The following is a 20,557-nucleotide window of genomic DNA, read 5'->3' on the forward strand; positions in this document are numbered from 1 at the left end:
GTTTTAGTCCACAAAAGCTTATGCCCAAATAAATTTGTTAGTCTCTAAAGTGCCACAAGGACTCCTCGTTGTTTTAACAAATAGAGAGCTCCTCCATATATCCATGTATGTGTATAAAGCAGTGAGGGCAAAGGTGATGCATTGTATTTCCTTTTCCGAAATCAAAGATCATTCAGGTTATGTATAACTTGTAGGAACATAGTAATTGCCATATCAGATCAGACAAGAGGTCCATGTAGTCTGATATCCTGTCTGACTATCCAATATCAGATGCATCAGAGGAGACAGGTAAATAGCGGGGTCCCCTGAGGATCTGTACTGGGTCCAGTGCTCTTCAACATATTCATAAATGATTTGGAAAAAAGGGTAAACAGTGGGGTGGCAAAGTTTGCAAATGATACAAAATTACTCAAGATAGTTAAGTCCAAAGCTGACTGAAAGACTTAAAAGGGAATTCATAAAACTGAGTGACTGGGCAAGAAAATGGCAGATGAAATTCAATGTAAATAAATGCAAAGTAGTGTACATTGGAAAACATAACCCCAACTATACATACAAAGCAAAGGGGTTTAAATTAGTTATTACAACTCAAGAAAGAGATCTTGGAGTCATTGTGGATAGTTGTCTGACAACAGCTGCTCAATGTGCAGCGGCGGGCAAACATCTAACAATGTTAGGGAACGTTAGGAAAGGGATAGCTAAGAAGACAGAAGGCAGAAATGCTAGGAGTGCTACCACATCTCCTGGCTTGAAGTGGATTCCATTATATACAGGATTTACAGTTTGGTTCAATGGCTCTCAGCACCCCCATTATAAAAATTGTTTCAGAACCCCTGGCATTCTAATGCCACTGTATAAATCCATGTATGCCCACATGTTGAATACCGCATGCAGTTCTGGTCGCCCCATCTCAAAAAAGATGTATTGAAATTAAAAAAAAGTACAGAGAAAGGCAGCAAAAATGATTAGAGGTATGGAAAAGCTTCCATATGGGGAGAGATTAAAAAGACTGGGACAGTTCATCTTAGAAAAGAGACAAATGAGAGGATATATGATAGAGATCTATAAAATCATGAATGGTGTGGAGAAAGTGAATAAGGAAGTTTTATTTCCCCCTTCACATAACACATGAACCAGGAGTCGCCCAATGAAATTAGTAGGCAGCAGTTTTAAAACAAACAAAAGAGAAGAACATCACACAATGCACAGTCAACCTGTGGAACTCATTGCCAGGGGATGTTGTGAAGCTCAAAAACATAACTGGGTTCAGAAAAGAATTAGATAAGTTCTAAGATAAGAAGATAAGATAAGGATAGGTCCTGAATGGCTATTAGCCAACATGGTCAGAGATGTAACTCCATGATCTAGATATCTCCAAACCTCTCACTGCTAGAAGCTGGGACTGGACGACGGGATGAATCATTTGATAAATTGCCCTGTTCTGTTACTCCCTCTGAATCATCTGGCACCGGCAACTGTTGGAAGACAGGATAGTGGGCTAGATGGACCATTGGTCTGACTCAGTATGGCCATTCTTATGTTCTAGGAAGATGCATGAAACAATATAGGGGATTACTATGGCATAACCTGCCCATGGGGGGGTCATTCTTCCTAAGCCCCATCAGTTTGTGATTGGCTTATTTCTGAAGCATACGTGTTTATATCCCTGTCTGATGTAACTGTGGTTATTCTCATTATGGATATGACTCCTAATAAACTCTTGGCCTCAATGATCTCTTGTGGCAATATATTCTACTGGTTAATTATCCACTGTATTTTTTTTTTTTTTTTAAATAAGTGATCAGTTTAAATTTATTGCCTTTCAGTTTAGTTGAATCTCCCCTTGCTCTTGTATTGTCAGAGAGGGTGAATAGGAGCACCAAATTCACTTTCCCTATCCTGTACCCTCTTATTTTGTTTCCTTTGTAAACTAGAGAGTTGCAGGCTTTTCATAGGAAGTTTTTGCCTTTACCTACATCTCTAATCATTTTCATTGCCTGTCTCTAGATCCCTGCCAAAGACATTCGGATAACAGCGGTGGCTCCAGGCACCAGCGCTCCATGCGCGTGCCTGGCGCAGCAAGCCGCGGGGGGCACCCTGCCAGTCCCTACGAGGGCAGCAGGCAAGCTGCCTTCGGGGGCTTGCCTGCGGGAGGTCCGCCGGTCCCGTGGATTCGGTGGCAATTCGGTGGTGGGTACGCTGAAGCCGCGGGACCGGTGAACCTGCCTTTAGCATGCCGCTGAAGGCAGCCTGCCTGCCATGCGTGGGGCGGCAAAAAAGCTAGAGCCGCCCCTGTAGGATAACACCCTTTACTTGGGGGAAGGGTGCCATGGCAGCACTTTATCTGCCAAATGTAGAATCTTTTCCAATAATAAATTTTGAATATTCCTGTTTTAGACTCGGGAGCAAGAGGAGCTGGAGGAAGCTTTAGAGGTGGAACGACAGGAAAATGAGCAAAGGCGACTGTTCATACAGAAAGAGGAACAAATGCAACAGATTATAAAAAGGAAGAATAAACAGGCACTTCTGGATGAACTGGTGGGTATCAAAACAGAACTACAGATTTTGAGCTTTAAATTCAGTTCTTGTGGCTTCAGACGTGGACTTGTACTATTTATGCTGTTGATACAAAATATCAGTTTTGTACACATCATATTTATTTTAATTTCTTTCATCCTACAAACATTTTGAGAACAGATCTGGTAAGACACTAACAGGAATGATGCAGGGAGTAATTGTGCAAAATGCAGGAGATTAGACTGAGTAAGAATGTGTTTTTGTTATGTTTTTGGCTGCTTCTCTCTGTAATTCATCCCATTTCTTCCCCTCCAAGCCTGTTTTAAAGAGTCTGTGTTCTGTATTGTACTTCATTGTGATCATTAGAGGTGCTGGGATTTCAGAAAAGCTATCCCAGTGAGTCTACCCAGCCCATCCATTAAATTAGCAACTGACTGCTCCCCATCCCTACTTCTGTAAGAAATTACTGTAAAGGATCAGAATATCTGCTTGGTGCACTGAAAATATTAGCAAACAATAGGAGGCATATTGACAACTGTTAGTGAGAAAAGAGGTCTTATTTTATTATTGAGTTAGGTATAGTATGTTCTTGGAAATCTATAGTGGTCAGCTATTTTTAAAAACTTTTGGAAAGTGACCTACTTTCTGGGATTGCTTCTAGATTTCCTCTACTCCACCGTTCTTTGTGCACCCAAAAATTCAATGGTGATTTAGGGGCACAGGGCAACCTACGCACTGCATGTGTGGTCTAATCTGGATTTACAGCTCAACATACTGTTACACTCATGCACTGTATGAGAGAGTCTTAAAATTGTGTGTGCGCATGCACATTTATAAATAAAAATATGGGCAGAGAAAAACCAGAAAAGCATGGAAATCGATATTAAAAAAATATTGTTATGCCAGTAGGGTGTTTTAAGGATGCCGTGTCAACCTTGATTCTGAATTTTTTCGCTTTGCTTTGGTTCTCACATGAAAGTTACATTTAATCCAGTTCTCTTGCATTTTATTTCTGGTTCTTTTTGAAGATGTGACTTACTTTCTTCCCTTCCTGAGAATGCAGAGTTCTTCTTTGGCCCAATGGGAGATCCACTAAAATGCAGAGATATTGGTGTTATGTGATTTAGGAGTTTGTTTTACGGTTTTAGGGACTGTGCTGAGGAACTGCCTTGCCCCAGGGCCAAGGTTCGTGGCAGCCTTTTATTGGATTCTTTGAAAGGAGCTGGTGTTTCATTTTCCTTAGACATCAGCATAGATGTGCAGAAAGGCCCCTTGTTTTACTCCAGTGGATGTATCCCGACAGAAAGGGAAATCCCCCAACAATCTGAGACTTTATATCCAGCAGAGTCTTATAACTTTTAAGGTAATAATGCTCGTGATCTACTTAGTTAGGCATAGTCTGACTAGCAGGCCAATTAATAACTCCACTGTACACGCAGTATATTTCCTTAATGGCTTGGAAAAAGGTTTTGAATTGGTTTCTGACTTTAAAAAGTGTGTTCAACCCTGCTTTAAAATACACTTTTAATTTAGTAGGGGCTAACATTGTTTTCTTACACAGCAGTTGGTTTTACTGGAAATACAGTTCGCCAGATGGCTTGCGAAAAGAGCAGTTATAAATAATCTTTATTACATGACCAAAATAGGTAATTTAACTCTGATTGCACATGCGTTGCTATTAAAACATATCTAAATATTTTTAAACAGAAAGGTAATGTTAAAAGTAGAGAGAGAACGTTTGAAAACTTTAGTGTGTCTCTCTAGTTTTTAAAGTGGACTGTGAAATTTGGCTCAAAACTTAGTTTTGTAAAATCATGCTTTTATAAAACCATCAGAAATAAGTTTCTTCAATAATTCCTAAAATTTCTATGAGAACAGTTATTTTTAAATATCCCCCTGAAGTACCTGAAGTCTAAATATTGCTGCGTTGCAAATCTGAAAGTGAAACTAACTATAAACTGAAGCGAAACAAATGTCATTTTTTTTTCATTGAGAGAAATGAAAAAGATAAACACAACATAAACAAGGTAAGTGAAAATTGTCAAAATGGGTTTAAAAATGGAGTATTAGAACTATCGGTAAAGATATGCATTTTAGCAACACATGGAGTGAAATCCTGGCTCCACTGATCAAACGCAAAACTCCCATTAATTCCAAAGAGGCCAGGATTTCACCCATGAATTTTAAATTTGTCTCTCAATGCACTCTCTGTTTAGGAATTGTTGCACAGAGAATAGTTGAGTGTATACTTCTTTCACTGCTTTCTCCAAACTGCTTTAACATTGATTTAACAATACGAAAAAACGTAGGGCAAATATTTGTCAGATGCATACATGTGATCTCAGCTCCAATATTCTGCTGTCCAGTCATGGACTGAATTCATAGTCACTGAGAGAGCTGTGCACACAGATAGCAGAATTAAGAGGTCTCATGCAGCAACAAGAGGAAATTTTGCCCTTAATGTTCAAGTTTTAAAGCAAGTTTGAAGACTAGTTCACAACTTCTTACACTTTTATTATTTGGATTACAGGAGCAGAGGCTTCAGTCACTGTGCTAGATGCTATACTAATATAATAAGAGAGTGTTTGTTTTTCTCCAAAGAGCTTACAGTTTAAGTAGACCAGACAGGCACAAGGGGAAACAGAGACCCAGACCAGTAATGTGACTTGTCCAAGGTCACACAGCAGGGCTGTCGCCAAGCCAGGAATAGAACCCAGGTCTCCTGAATCACAGTCCATTGTCCTAGCCGCAACACTGTGCTACCTCCCAATATAGGATTAGATAGATTTTATACTGGCAGTGTTTCAAATGACGGCTCCATGGCTGCCACTTTTCACTAAAATACCAGTTGTAATTTAAATCTTTATTCTCTTCATGGGTCATGCTGAGCAATGCTTCTTCCTGTCCAAACTTTCAGATCCTGGGTCTGAGCAAAATGTGTAAACTTGTCTTTAAGTACAATATTAACACGTGGTGTGATTGTATACTAATAGTGCTAGAGATTGTTATTAATTCCCTGGTGCATGGCGGTTGAAATTCTCAGCCCTGCTCCCAGCCCTTTTATGCAGGGGGTGTGCCAGAGGCTGCGTGGGACTGGGAGTGCGTGTCCAGGCAAGGATGAAGCACATTGTGCTGTGGAAATTCTGGGCAGTGATGCTGCCTGAAGGCAGGTAGGGACAGGCTTCTGTGACTTAGCCCCTCATGGCTGTCTTAATTATGCTGTGGGGGGTGTATCTCCTGCTCCCAGAATCAGGAAGATGCCAAGGTAACTTAAAGCCATCTTAGTCCCCCCACATCCTTTCCCTCCGAGCTGTGAGTTCTGATCCTGCAGACACTTACGCACATAATTAACAATCCTGGTGCAAATGGTTGCACTGATTTCAATGCATTTTTCACATACGGAAAGTTACATGTATACATAGATGTTTACAGGATCTGGTCTATGATATCTATCTCTTTACTGCTCTGTAGTGATAGTTAACTAGAAAGGCTGTGCACTTATTACATAGGACAAACAGTGAATCAAGAGCACTGTGGTTTTGCTGGTGCAATGCTGATTTTTCAGAACTGTGTATCTCTATGCTAATGTAGAAACTGCTGAGAAGTTAGCATAGAAATTGGCTGCCTTTTGTGTCGCATGAGAAAATACAATAAACATGTGACAAGTGAGTGGAGGACAAAAAGCCTAAGGAGACTTCCCTCCTCTCCTCCCCCTAACTATATAACGCACATTAAATCTGAAATTAAAAAAAATATTGCATTCAATAGGGTCTTCTCAACTATTGCTGATAATAACAGCACTTGTAGTGCACACTTGGACTGTGAGTGTGTTTGATGACATGGAGGTGCTTAGAGATTCAGGTGCTAGCATAGCAAATTTGGGTGGTCCAAATTCTCTATTCAGTTGCATGGAGATTGAAAGGGGAGAAGTCCCTATGCTGAAGAGAGTAAGGGTACTGAACCTGTGCCCGGACATTTGCAGGACTGTGCTGTCCCTCACTGTCATTTGTATTATGACCCCTCACCCCAGATCAGGTCCTATTGTGAGATACAATCTCAGCCCTGAAACCCACAGTCTATTTTAAGACAAGTCAGTGAGTGAGCATAACAAGCAATAGGAAGGATGAAGAGGGAGCATTAATCTTACAATAGTAAGTATGGGCACTACTTGATGGTTCTGTGTCACGTCAGGAGATTTTCAAAGGCACCTAGGCACCTAACTCCCATTGAAAGTCATTTTTCTATCTTAAATTTTTAAAAATAAAATATTTATAGTCACAATCTGGCTTTGGGGGTTCAGTTGCTTTATAAGTTAGTAGCAAATTTGGAACACAAAGCAGTATTTCCTTGGTTCCCCAGAACAGAAATATATATGCTGTATTGAGTGCATTGTGCATAAAGTGCTGCAGCAAGGGAGTCTGGGAATAAACAGCTCTAATCTCCCCCTCCCCCGCTTCCACAGTAAAGAGAAGTTAGAGGATTTCAGGGTTCACGGAGATAATCAGACTAATTTAATAGAGAATTATTTAGCCAATAATTTGTCTGCCTCTCCTTGGAATGTGGTATATGTATACATGTTAATCTTTTAGTTGTAACCTAAATGTAAGATTTTAAGTAGTTAAGCAAGTTAACCATTTATTTTATTACTTTTTTATATATATATATTTTAAAATTGGCTGGCTTCCCTAAAAATAAGTTGGTAAAGGAGAAAATAAATATGCTGTTGGTTGTACTTACAATGGTGCCATTGTGCAAGGCAGAGCAAGGATCATTTCCAAACGGCCTCAGGTGAAATCTAATGGGAAACAATTTCAAACTGGTCTGAATTCATTTGTAGAAAGAATGTGTCTTAGATAAACATCTGATTCAAGTTATACTACTTTGTACTACTCCTTCTGTGATTAAGTTCCAATTTTTTTATTTTAATAAATATGGTTGCATTGGCCAGTTGCAATAAGGACTCTGTTATATTGTCTTTAATGTGGATTCCATAAAAATGGTTGTTTGCAGATTACGCTGATTTATGAGGCTGCTGCAGCTTTTTCCTATTACTGAAAGCGATCGTTTGCTGTAAACTGTTTCTCATATAGAGAATATTTAGCGTAACCTTTTTCTGCTGGTGATGGCCTTTTCAGACACAATTTGTAGTCTTGAAGAATGAGCAGCATTAATTTTTTTTCTTTTGAATATTTCAATCTGTGTTTTCAACATGTTTACAGGAAAGTTCCCATCTGCCGGCCTCCCTGCTCTTAGCTCAACATAAAGACAGATCTACGCAGCTAGAAATGCAGCTGGAAAAACCCAGACCAGTCAAACCAGTCACATTTTCCACTGGCATCAAAATGGTAAGACTTCTTTGTTTCCTTTTTTATTTCACTGTTCCAGAAGGCACAGCTTTTCCCAGTCTGAGATATAAATGATCTTTTAAATTTGACTTGCATTGCTGTAGCACACAGACCAATTATAAGTATAGTTCCTAATTATTGGTGTAATTTAAAGAGAGCAGTTCAAGAACTTCAGCATTCTAGTAGTTGGAATGTAAGAGATTCTGTGCATTTTGCCCTTGCAATTTTTGTGCTGTAATTGATCCATTGAAAGTTCCGTTTTTTGCCCCATACCTTGATGTAATTGTTCTGAAAGCTAAAATTCTAGAGCCTTCAGAAAAGGACTGGTGCTTATTTTGTGCACTAGAAGATTGTGTGTGTCAGAGAGAATCTGGAAATCCATGTCGTGTCAATAAGATCACATTCTCAAACAATGAACAGCAGAGACAAGTATTTTTCGAACAGCAAATATGTTAGTAGTTCTGTGGTAATAAGGATCTGTTAGCTTTCCTGTTTTATAACGCCATTCTTTCTGTCACAACATAATATAAATGTTTTCCTTTTCCGAAATAAACATTTCTTCTGTTCTGTTTTTCACCAAAATATATACCTACAACCTATATGTTAAGGATTTGATAAAACCAAATCGCAAGTTACTAATCTTTTTTTACCCTTTCTCCGCAATAATCATTCTGTTTTCCAAGGTCTCCTGAAAAGACTGTAAAAATTCTTTCTAAAATCATCTTCTTGTTACAGACTTAATAATCCACAAAAGCATAACCCAGAATTGATACTCAAAAAAAACCCCTAGAACAGACCAAATAAAAAAACTCCCAGCACTCAACCCTGCATCTCTGTGACATCAGTCTGTTTTGTAATGGGTGTCTGGACTATTCTCTGTGTCTGAATTACAACATGAGCCCCTTCAGAACAGCATTTGCATCTTACTTTGTCTTTACAGCACCAAGCATACAAGGGCTAGGAGTGGTTAGTATGGGCTATAAACTAGTGTATTTGATTTGTGTTGAGAGAATTAACAGAAAAAGACCATTATTTGGTTTAGCAATGGTCCAACTGGATGGTTGCACTGATTATTTCTTTTTCCTGCAAAATGTTCCTATGTATTTTTAATTCTTGGACTTAGGAACCATTGGAGTGTGTCATGAGGACGTCTTAACAATGGTTAGTTTGTATTTGGAAAGAAGCAGAATGATGTGCTTGTATCACAGGAGGATGAAAAGTACGTTTCAGGCCATTTCTAATCAGAGAGGCTGTTAAACAATATTTATTTAGGGATACACATTTTTAAATAGACAGGCCCATGTCACTTGTGCCTAAGGGGCTAAAAGAGTTGGCAGAGGTGATCTCTGGTTTGCTGATGTTAATTTTTATGAACTATTGGAATACCCGGGAAATTCCAAAATACCGGAAGAGTGTTAATGCTGTGCCAATATTCAAAAAAGGTAAGAGGGATGACCGATAACTATAGGCTGGTTATCCTGACATCAATCTTGGCCAAAAGAATGAAAAAGATGATTGATAAAGGAATCGGTTCATAAAGAATTAAAGGAAACAAATACAATGTCAGTCAGCATGGTTTTCTGGAAAATAGATCTTGTCAAACAAATATAATTCTCATTCTTTGAGGAGATTATGCACTTAGTTCATAAAGGCAGCTGCATAAATGTAATATATTTAGACTTTTGTAAGGCATTTGACTTAATACTGGAAGACATTCGGATTAAAAAAATTAACATCATACAAATATCAAAAAATCACATGTTAAATAGGCTAAGAACTAGCTAACTGACCTCAAAAAGTCATCCATAGGGAATCATCTTTGAATAGGATGTTTCTATGGGGTTCTGCAGGGATTGGTACTAGGCCTGATGTTCAACATTCTTTTTTTATCAATGATCTGGAAGTAAATATCAAATCACACTTAATAAAATTTGGATCACTGGTAAGTTGGGCCCATTCAAACAAAATGTGTTTTTAATACAGCCAAATGGAAAGTTTCACATTTGGGAATAAGGAATGCAAGCCATACCTACTAAATGGGGGACAGTATCCTGGAAAGCAGTGACTCTGAAAAGGCTTTAGGGATCACAGCGGACAAGCAATTAACTCAAACTCCCAATGCGATGCTGCAGTCAAAAAGGCGAATGCAATCCTTGGGTGTATAAACAGAGCAGTAGAGCATAAGAGGGGTTGGGAGGTGCATGACTTCTGTATATGGCATTGGTGAGACATATGCTGGAATACTGTGTCCAGTTCTGGTGTCCACATTTTTAAAAGAACATTGAAAGATTAGAGAATGTGCAGAGAAGAGCCGCAAAAATGATTTGAGGGCTGGAGAAAATGCCTTACAGTGAGAGGCTTAAAGAACTCAATCTGTTTATCAAAAAGAAGATTTGAGAGGTGTCGTGATTACAGTAAGTACTTCATGTGGAGAAAATGCAGAGAATAGCAGAAGAAGAACCCACAGCAGGAAACTGAAGTCAGACAAATTTAAATTAGAAATCAGGCACAAATTTTTACAGTGAGGGTTATTAACCATTGGAACAAACTTCCAAGGGAAGTGCTGGATTCTCCATGCCTTTGTGCCTTCAGTTCAAGACTGGATGCCCTTCTGGAAGACGTGCTTTAGGCAAACATAAGTTATTACGCCCAATACAGAAGTAAGTAACTGAAATGTACAGGTCTGTGATATGAAGTCAGGCTAGATGATGTAATGGCTCCTTCTGACCTTCAACTCTATCAGTTGTGTATTTACTGTGAATAGACCTTGAAAGTGGGTGGTATGTACCTGGTGGGTGGTATGTCTGGTGAAAAGTACAGTGAACTCACACTTTTTGGGTCCAAGGCTATGATGCACTGAACTACTCCTAGGACAGGGTTTCTCAACCTTTTTCTTTGAGTCCACCCTTCAGCTTTCTGCCCTGGGCCCCAGCAAGTCTAATGCTGGCCCTGCTCTCTGGTTTATTCTGGGAGACCCCCTGAAACTTGTTTGCGGTCCCCCAGGGGCCCCAGACCCCTGGTTGAGAACCATTGTCTTAGGTGATGCAGGGCTCCCTCAAATCCTGTGGTGCTCAGCCCCTCACAAGTTTGTGGGATTGTGCTGTATGTGGTAATTCTCATGTAGGATGTTCTTCTATAGTCTTCAGAGGGGTAGCCGTTTTAGTCTGTATCAGCAAAAACGACGAGGAGTCCTTGTGGCACCTTTGAGACTAAGAAATTTATTTGGGCATAAGCTTTCATGGGCTATAACCCACTTCATCAGATGCATGGAGTGAAAAATACAGTAGGCAGGTATAAATATACAGCACATGAAAAGATGGGAGTTGCCTTCCCAAGTGGGGGACGAGGCCAATTCAATCAGGGTGGATGTGGCTCATTTCCCAACAGTTGACAGGAAGGTGCGAGTATCAACAGAGGGGAAAATTACTTTTTGTAGTGACCCAGCCATGCTCTCTCTTTATTCAGGCCTAATTTGATGGTGTCAACTTTGCAAATTAATTCCAGCTCTGCAGTTTCTCATTGAAGTCTGTTTATGAAGTTTTTTTTGTTGAGGAATGGCCACTTTTAAGTCTGTTATTGAGTGTCCAGGGAGATTAAAGTGCTCTCCTACTGTTTTTTGAATGTTACAATTCTTGATGTCTGATTTGTGGCACTGCTATGGGTATCTGCATGGCCCCACGGTATGCCAACGTTTTTATGGCTGACTTAGAACAACGCTTCCTCAGCTTTCGTCCCCTAGCGCACCTACTCTACTTGTGCTACATTGATGATATCTTCATCATCTGAACCCATGCGAAGGAGGCCCTTGAGGAATTCCACCAGGATTTCAACAATTTCCACCTCACCATCAACCTCAGCCTGGATCAGTCCACACAAGAGATCCACTTCCTGGACACTACAGTGCAAATAAGTGATGGTCACATAAACCATCTCTAAGGTGCCACAAGGACTCCTCGTTGTTTTTTCTATAGTCTGTCTGTAAGGGCAAGTGCTCAACATTGGCGTAGCACTGCTCCCATTGAAGTCAATAACTTCCATTGACTGCAATGGGCGTTTTACCATGGACTTCCATGGGAACAGAGCTACACCAGTGCTGAGTGCTTTTGAAAATCCCACCTTAAGTACTGTTGTGATATGATGTGTAGATCTGGAACCAAAGCAGTACTGCTATTATGGGTGTAGTGCTTCAAGTGCACCAGTGGAGAGTTCTTTTTCCCCCTTTCTTTCCCCTCAGCCCCTTCACCTGCTGCTTGAACCTAGGACTGTTCTTCTCTGATGATGGCTTCTTTTATTTTACAGAGGCCAGATAGTGCGTATTGAATGCCTTGCCTGGCTGATTCTGAGATTGTCTATGCAGCTACGTTCTTAACAATGTTGGCTGGGGTGCTCTCCTTTTGGCTTGAAATATGAGAATTTTTCCTTGAATGGTCTAAATCAGAGGTGTTCTTGAGCCTGATTGATGACGTGGTTTTGCTCTTGAGTTCCAAGGAATATACCCATTTTAGTCTCCTGAAAGACATTCAATTAGGCTGGCTGTTTTTAGGTGTCCTATGTGTATTCTTTATACTAGATGTTGAGTTTCCATTCCTTTGGGGGGGGCGGGGATTTTCTTCCTTTAATAAACTAAATGAGAACATTCCTCATTACTCAGAAAAGGTAGACTTCTTCCCCTTCAGTTGGCTCCTTTTGTTAACAGCATGGAGGTTAGCTAGGAATAGGACCCCCTTGCCTCTTCCCCCACCCTGAGAGAGAGCTATTTAAGCTTGATCTATGCTATTTCCTTACAGCTTTGTGTATCATTTTGCCTAGCTTCTTTTTTTAAAATCAGTTCTGCGGACAACAGGCTCTTCAAGCTTCCTGGTTACGAAAAAGATACCGTTCGTGAATTGATGTTTCATGTAAGTGAGTGGGATAGGGAGCTGCAGACCCTTTTTATCTTGGCATTTGCCTTCTTATTTGTGACCTACAGCTTCCTGCATAATTTGACTATTTTAAACATTATTTTCCTTAGTGGAGTATATGTCTATTAAGCCCAGTCTGCAAACCAGCTTAATGCTGTTACAGAAAGTGTGGCAATCTTAATTGCACTTCCAGTAACAGTCTTGAAAATGGTGGCGCCAGCTCTGTGCTAGCAGCTAAATAGTTTTCAGTATTAGCGGAAGAGGGCAACGGCTGTCACTAATGCGCCGTTATCCTAGGAATCTCTTCAGGATCATCTTGGAATAAATCAAGCCACTGTTTGGAGACTGTGTCATTTCTGGTTGGGGGATTGATCTACAGGGGAGTTGATGTCCGAACATACCCTTGTAAGGATACTTATTTGTATTCAGGGGTGTGTGTGTGTGTTGCACTGGTGACAGCAATTCACAAATGCAGACAGGGCTCATTTCACTGCAATAATAGCTTCCTTTCAACGTTTCTGCCACTTACAGGATGGTGGTGGGAGCCACTTGATCCTCATGGTTTGCCTGTGCTTGACAGTACCACCACTGCTAGTGCTGGAGAATGTATATGAAGTAGGGCAGCATTTCAGAGTGCTTGTCACTCTTTCCCTCCACCCCATTTTTATGATTGCTCCCTGACCCATCTAACTAGAGGATTGCTGCTCTCCAGGAGTGAAGTTCTTTGGAGGCAATTTCATGCAGTTAAAAAATTAAGTACCTGAAACTAGATTGTCTAAATACCTTGTCATCTCCTATGGAACTGCTCACTTCTTCAGAGCACTTCTTGGGCAGGTAGCTGGAGAACTTAGAGAATCTCTGTATAGAATATTACATCCCTTGTATGGGTGGGAGAGTATTCTTTTTCAACAGTGAAAGCACCCCTTCAGTATAGCTCTGCTGCATCGTCGCTGCATAATGAGCCCAATTTCTGGCACATCTGTGTGTTTATTTTTATAATAGTAGTATTTGTTAATAGTAATGTAGTAGTACACTCAGAGACAGTTGCGATCTCAAAATGATTACAGACTAAGTATGCAAGATAAAGGGTGGGAAAGGAAACTGAGGCACAGAGGGAAATTACTTGCCCAAGGTCATACAGGAGGTCAGAGAACGTGTGCCTCCTGAGTCCCAGACTAGTGTCCTGTCCATTAGACCATGCCGCATCTCCTATCCTCAGTCTTCTCCTTGTATGACAGCGTGAGCTAAGGGTAGGAATTTCACCCTTTAACTTTTCAGTTTCCTGGCTTTTCTCTGTGTAAATCATGGCAACAATGTTATCTTAACTTGGTCTGAATATTACAAGCATTTCATTCTGGGTGCCATCATCTTGTACTGTAATTAGTTCAAAGTTAGTGTGAGTGACATGCTGTCCTGAAGCAGCAGAAGTCACAGGAAGGAATAGTCAGATCAATAATTCTCAAATTAATCCTCCTGCCTGGTGGCACAGGATGTTTAGGACACCATTGAAATGCATCACAGTAGTAAATTGAGCAGAGCAAGTGCGAGGCAATAATATTCTTTTGATGTCACCCTCACAACATTATTCTAATTGGAAATCACATTCTTGTATTACGTTTTGTTGGGCTGTGCTTTTAACTTTGACTTCAACTAAGGCCAAATTGACTGTACTTCGTTATTGCCTCTGTTGCTTCAGGTTCCAGCAAATGTTCATGGGCCGCTTCTGTTTTCCAGTCTGTGTTTCTTTCATAGTTCATGGAGCCAGTATGCAAGATTGTGCTCCAGGTCCAAAAAAAAATTCCTCCAAATACTTTTTAATCGTTTGTGTTCCATCAGAGTCTCCCAGATATATGATGATATGTGAATTGGGAGGATTAAACCTAATCCCGCCACTTACAGTAGTTTGCACGTTGTGTTTCAAGTACTTGCATCCATTTGTGTGGCATGTGATTATGTTCATAAATGGTCATTGTTACTGGTTGTCGTTGTCGTCATCTATTTTTTTTAATGACGTGCTCTTAAAATCTGCCTAAACAGTAAAAGATTTTTTTTTTTTTGTTAGGGAATCAGTCCAGTTTCCTTCCTTTGCTATTCCTTCCAGCTGGTCTATCTTCAGGCAGAAACCGTTCAGACGGATTTGATTTCTTCATGAGATGCATGCCAGGCAGAGTTAATCTGTGTTTTTGTTTTTAATCTCCACTCTGCTCATGGTGTGTGAATTTCTTGCATGGAGATAGGTAAGGAACACTCCTTTTTATAGTATTTGTTAGCCCCCACTTAGCCCTCAATCCTGGAAGGTGATGACCACTTTGGCCCCTATCCAGAAAAACACTTAAGTGCATGCTTAATTTTAAGCACCTGAGTAGTCCCATTGATTTCATTGTTCAAAGTTTAAATACACGCTTAAATGCTTTACTGGATCAGGGCCAAATTGCTCAGCACTTTGCAGGATCGAGTCCTTAAGGAGTTACTATTGTGAAAGCCTCTGAGTGGGGTTTTGCAAAGCTTTTAGATCACTTAATAAGGTTCCTTTTGTTAGTAGTTCATACCTTTGCAGCTATAAAAGCTCTTTCTTCTCCTGGCTTTGAATATACTCCTCCATTAATAATTACCCTCACTTTGTCTATTATTTAATCAACTAAATAAAAAACAAAACTCTCTGAAGAGGACAGGGTGTCTTGGGATGTTTGTAGAACATCCTGGGTTACTTCCCTTTCTTCCACTCTCTTTAACTCTAGCTGACTTGGGGAAAAATATATTGAGTTATGTGCAAACCTTTTCGTTCAGCACTGAAAGGTGTGTCTGGCTTGTTGTAACACATTTTTGTAGATTCCCTGTAGCAAAACCACATTGTACGGAGATTATGACTTAATTACTTTAGTCCAATATCAATTGTTATATTGTTGTCTAGATGTTAAACTGTTCCTGTGGGTTAAAAGATTATCTCATTATTCTATAACAACACTGTAGGTAATTGGTTTAAAGACTGCTTCATTTAAATTAAAAGGCTGGTATTTATAGGTTAGTTAATAATACAGATTAGTTGACGCTAAGATTTCTTTACACCTCACTATCTTTATTGATACTTAAAGTGAATAGACACTGACTCAAAGTTAAGAACTGGATATCTCAGTAAATTTGGGATGGTGTCCTCTGTGAGCCCTTTGCCTGTAATCTAGTATATGAGACCTCTATTGTGTTCAAAGTGGTACTGTATATGAACCCTTTGCCATTAGTATATCTAGATTTAATTTACTTTAGTGTGCAACTGAGAACTTGTGACTGGCATTTTCAAGAGAAGAGTTCACATTGGTTCAGGCACTAATTATTACTTGGTGATAATTCCAATCCAGGTAATAGAAACTAATACTCTATGGAGTGGGGAGTGAAGAAATGGTTTGGAAATGTAGATGGCCATTTGATGAACCATCTTAAAACTCTAAGCACTTCATGCAACAGTGCCTAAGAGTTAGTGATCTTTTACATTGAAGTAAGGAATGATTTTCTTTTCCAGTGGCAGATCAAATCATGAGCATTGCTACACAAGTGAATGAGTTTGGAATTTTTTGTTGTTGGCATGAGTGAAATAACACAATAGCCCTTTAATAGACAAGATATTTTATCTATTGATTCTTTTCTACCCTCTTTTTTTATAAGAGGGATAACAGGCTAATTTGGTCCTCTATATAATAGGCACTTTAAATATTAACTTAGGCCTTGTCAAGGTTGGGAATTCAGTCCAAATGCAGCAATCAGTGGCCAGCCATCGACTAGATGCACCTATGTGAACCCCAAGTATAGACAAGGAAAATAAAGATTTGCTTCAGTGGAGTTTATGCTAGTTTTAAGCAGGGGTGAGCTTCATCAGAGCAAATATACCCCTGCAACCTGAAAGACAAGGACTCTGTGCTGGAATGGCAGGAACAAGGAGTAATCTCCCTCATTCCTTGGCATTGGGAGAGGAAGATGGCTGGGGGGTGGGAAGGGAGCATCACCTGGGCTGGTGGGCAGGCCAGTGAGGCTCAGGTTAGCCATAGGCCCCTGTGAACTCAGTAGAGGGATATGAGCCTTGACCTTCTGACTGGAGCCCCAGCTTCCACCGCTGGGATTAGCATAGCACCAGGTTTTTGATTTGCTGTGGGCATCATGCTAGTCACCTTTTTAGGGACCGGGAAAGAATTTTTCCCTCACTGCCCGATTTGCCCAGTGTGAAGTGGGTTTTTTTCACATTTCCCCACAGTAGCTTTGGGATCCAGTGAGATAAGTGAAGCGTTAAGGTTCAAGGTGCCATCATTTAGCAGCTGGCAAGTGTCCAGTTCCATACAGGGTCTGGTTCCCTGATAAACCAGAGTGAGAAGTGGATTTAAGGGAAGGCATCCCCTCAAGAAGCTGGGGGATGGCGTTGGAGCTCCTAGAGTCTGTCAGCAAGGAGACAACTCCATTTCCCCAGCCCCTTGAGCCTCAAGCAAGGGGATGGTGCTGGGGTCTCAGCGACAGGCTAGGTACCAGCAGTGGAGAGGGGTCGGGGCTGAGGGCAGCCTCCCGCTAGGTGTTAACTGTGACAGATATTGCAGTCACATGCAATATTTTGGGGACAATATTGTGATAAGTTTATGGATGGTTTGTTATCATTGTGGGCCAGGGATTGTATGTAGTTTTGTGGGGGAATGGAGGAAGGGTTACCATAGCTTCTCCAGGAACTAAAAACAGTGTGTGGGGGGTGATTAAGATGAATCACTCAGGTTTGTAAACTCCTCTGGAGAGGTACCACTCCCTGGGGAGGCTTGCATATACTGGTTCAGACTGAATTTTCCAGAGAGTAACTGACAAAGAAAGGGCTTTTGGCATAAAGACTGAGTTTAAACTGGCACAGGACTTTTTTTTTTGATTCAACAAATGGATGGGACCTTCTCTCCGAGGGGAGGGGGAGGGCACTGTTGTGGAAGGGTTGGAAAGACTTTGGCCTATCCGGACCCCCTAGAACTGATGAGTGATCTTTTGGTAAGCTTTTAGAATGGGTACAGGACATTTTTATTGTTTTCACATGTTTTCTCTGTAATACTTTTACCCTGATAATAAACGCACCCTGAGAATAAAAGTATTTTACTTTGTGAAGGCTGGTTGCTAATTGGTACACATTGTTGCAACCCCTGGAGAAAGGGTAATCACAGGTGCTGGATCCCAATCAGACCTGCTGGGGCAAGCAGGGTGAGGTGCAAAGGGACTGCAAGCCTAAACCCGGTCTGGAAGGGGAGACGCAGGTCTCCGCCCGAAAGAGCTGTCAGCTGGGATCCTGAAACCTTAAGTGAGTGCCCTGGAGGAAGGGCGTGGGGGGTGTATGTGTGTGTCAAAGTTAACCTGTGAGAGTAAGGATTAAGGAAGTTAAGATAACCTGCACTGTATGAATTATTGCTGGATAGTTTCCAGATGAGTTAATAGTGTTGCAGCCTAATTAAGCCCTATTCCTTGCATCTTGTCTGTCTTCCTGGATGACTGGGATAATTACAGCTGTTCTCCTCTATGCTATTATTATTATATTTACTAGTTAATCCTAGCTCTTATATAGTGCTTTTTATCAGTAAATATCAAAGTGCTTTTTAAAGAATGTAAGCATCTTTATACCATTTTATCCATGGGGAAACTGAGGCACAGAGCTGAAGTGACTTGTCCCAGGTCACCCAGTAGCAGAGCCAGGAATAGATCCCACCTCTCTTGAGCCCTAGTCCAGTGCTCTCTCCATCAAGCCACACTGTGCCAGGATTTTCCATACCTGCAACTATTTCAGTGTCTGGTCATCAACTACTGAAATGGGGACAAAACCTTAATGTTCCATTTGAGTTTCTGTTGAGATGTGGTCCTTTTTTTTTGTAGAGTGTTCAGCTCTTGAAGGAATCTTTTGTTTAACTTCCAGCGGGATATAACTTTGTCTGTGGGAGTGGGGCAGAGAATACGCAAATTCTGACTAGTGTCCAGTGAACATTATTTAATTTTGGTGTTTCTTGAGCTAAGCCATTTTGAAATGTGTGACATCAATAGCTAAATAAATTCCCACTTCCTGAACATTAGCATAGTGTTTACAGGTACCTCTTTGAAACAAATGAGGCTTCTGCAAATATAAAATGTTTGAATTTAGATTTATTGTTGCTGTTTGGAACAGAAGGTGACACCTGAATATCATAACTTTCCTCTCTTCCGTTGTCTAGTATTAGGGTTTTCAGAGTTCAATATAGTGTGAGGGTGTTTGTTTTGGAGTTGGTAAATTCATTTATATGGGCCAGTGTGATGGGTTGTGTACCCCATGCAGGAAATGAAAGGATAATGTGGGCTTGAGAGCTCAATCAACCCAACCTGATTGCATCTGAAAGGTGAGCCAGGCACAACTAGAGATGGAGCTCAGCTGGAGAAGGAGCTGGGTGGTTAGTATAAAGAAAAGAAGTTTGGAGCAGAAGGGGGCTGCAGGGAGGAGAGGAAGAAACTCTCTGGTCATGCTTTGGGACTAGAGAGTGGACAGACTGGCAAGCTCAAGGTGGAAGCCTAGAGAGAGAATTGGCCCTAGCATCATCTCCTAACCAGACAAGTCTCACAGAGCACCAGGAGAGAGATGGAGTCGTCACTGGAAGTGGGGTAGGCTCCAGTGGTAAGCCCTGATAAAAGGGGAGGATCTGGATTTTTAGGGAGAGGGGCCCTGGGAGGTATTTAGTGAAGGAACAACCAGGGGAACTTGAGGCATGAAAGGCCAAGCCTGTGGAGGATGGAAGATGGTTTAAGTTTGTGCTTTTAGTCTCAGATTTATTGGGGGTTACCAGGGGAGAGCCCTGCAAGTCCTGGCATTGAGAGTAGGATTAACCTAGCGAGGTTCTGAGTAGAAGCAGGGGTGGGTCAGAATAGAGAGACCTTGCCTGCTCACTTATAGTGACCTTGGGCTGGAACCAAGTTATTGGGGTGGGGCGTGGGGGAAAGCCCTCAGTTCCCCTACTAGCCACCAGGGAAGGTGGTGTGTGAAGTCCCCAGATTTAAGGGGATAAGGACGCCTTGAACAAAGAATGTGCAAGGCCCAAAGGGCTCAAATTCAGGGACGAAGACCTGTTGTAAGTACTTTGTTTTATTGGACTTCTGAGGTAACAAAATGGTGATCTGGCCAGATGGCCAAGTTATGAGAAGAGGGGGACTGCTGTGGGGCCAAAATGACTGCCAGCAGGCGGCACTGGAGAGGAGAGAGTTTGCTATGCCACACCCAGCCATGAGGAGGTGCTCCGGCAATGAGTGCACTCTTTGACAGACAGATTTTCAGTTACTGGGCACTCACAACCCCCTTTTGAAATCAGTGGGATCTTAGGTGCTCAGCACCTTCCAAAATCAGGCTAATAGGCCTCAATCTGACTAGGAGCTACTGTAGCCATTTCTAGAGTCTAAAAGTGCAGTCATTATGTTAGTCTTACTATGAACTAGTGGCAGATGGAGGAATCTAGTGACTGTTCTGAAGGGCAGTTAATCCTGCACGTGAAAAAACACAGCAGAGATGGAAGACCCAATTGCTGCTGTAGGAAAGTATACCGAACATGAAGTGATACTGATTTGTGCACTGTGCCAAAGCCGGTAAAAGTGGCTGTCTTCAGAATGGTTCCTATGGAGCTGTTTTTTAAAGTCGTTGAGCACTTGCAGGTCCCATTGGCTCTGGTTTGAATTCTGGGAGCTCAGCACTGCTACAATTGAGCCTTATATTTGTGCTCTCTAGTATAAGGAAAAACATGCTGAGAAAAATGTTGTTACGTTATTAGGAACTGCAGAATTGGA

The 20,557-nt window shown here is 41.1% G+C and overlaps 1 protein-coding gene across 1 annotated transcript in view; it reads left to right on the forward strand.

The window, feature by feature from the left end:
- Positions 1-20,557, forward strand: part of MNAT1 (MNAT1 component of CDK activating kinase) — a 193,790-nt gene that overhangs the window by 72,380 nt on the left and 100,853 nt on the right. The window contains exons 5-6 of the mRNA XM_034769627.1: positions 2,398-2,538; positions 7,737-7,862. Coding sequence (XP_034625518.1) covers positions 2,398-2,538; positions 7,737-7,862 — 267 coding nt within the window. The remainder of the gene's footprint in view (positions 1-2,397; positions 2,539-7,736; positions 7,863-20,557) is intronic.

The sequence above is a fragment of the Trachemys scripta genome, chromosome 4, assembly GCF_013100865.1.
Source record: "Trachemys scripta elegans isolate TJP31775 chromosome 4, CAS_Tse_1.0, whole genome shotgun sequence".
Classification (NCBI taxonomy): Eukaryota; Metazoa; Chordata; order Testudines; family Emydidae; genus Trachemys; species Trachemys scripta.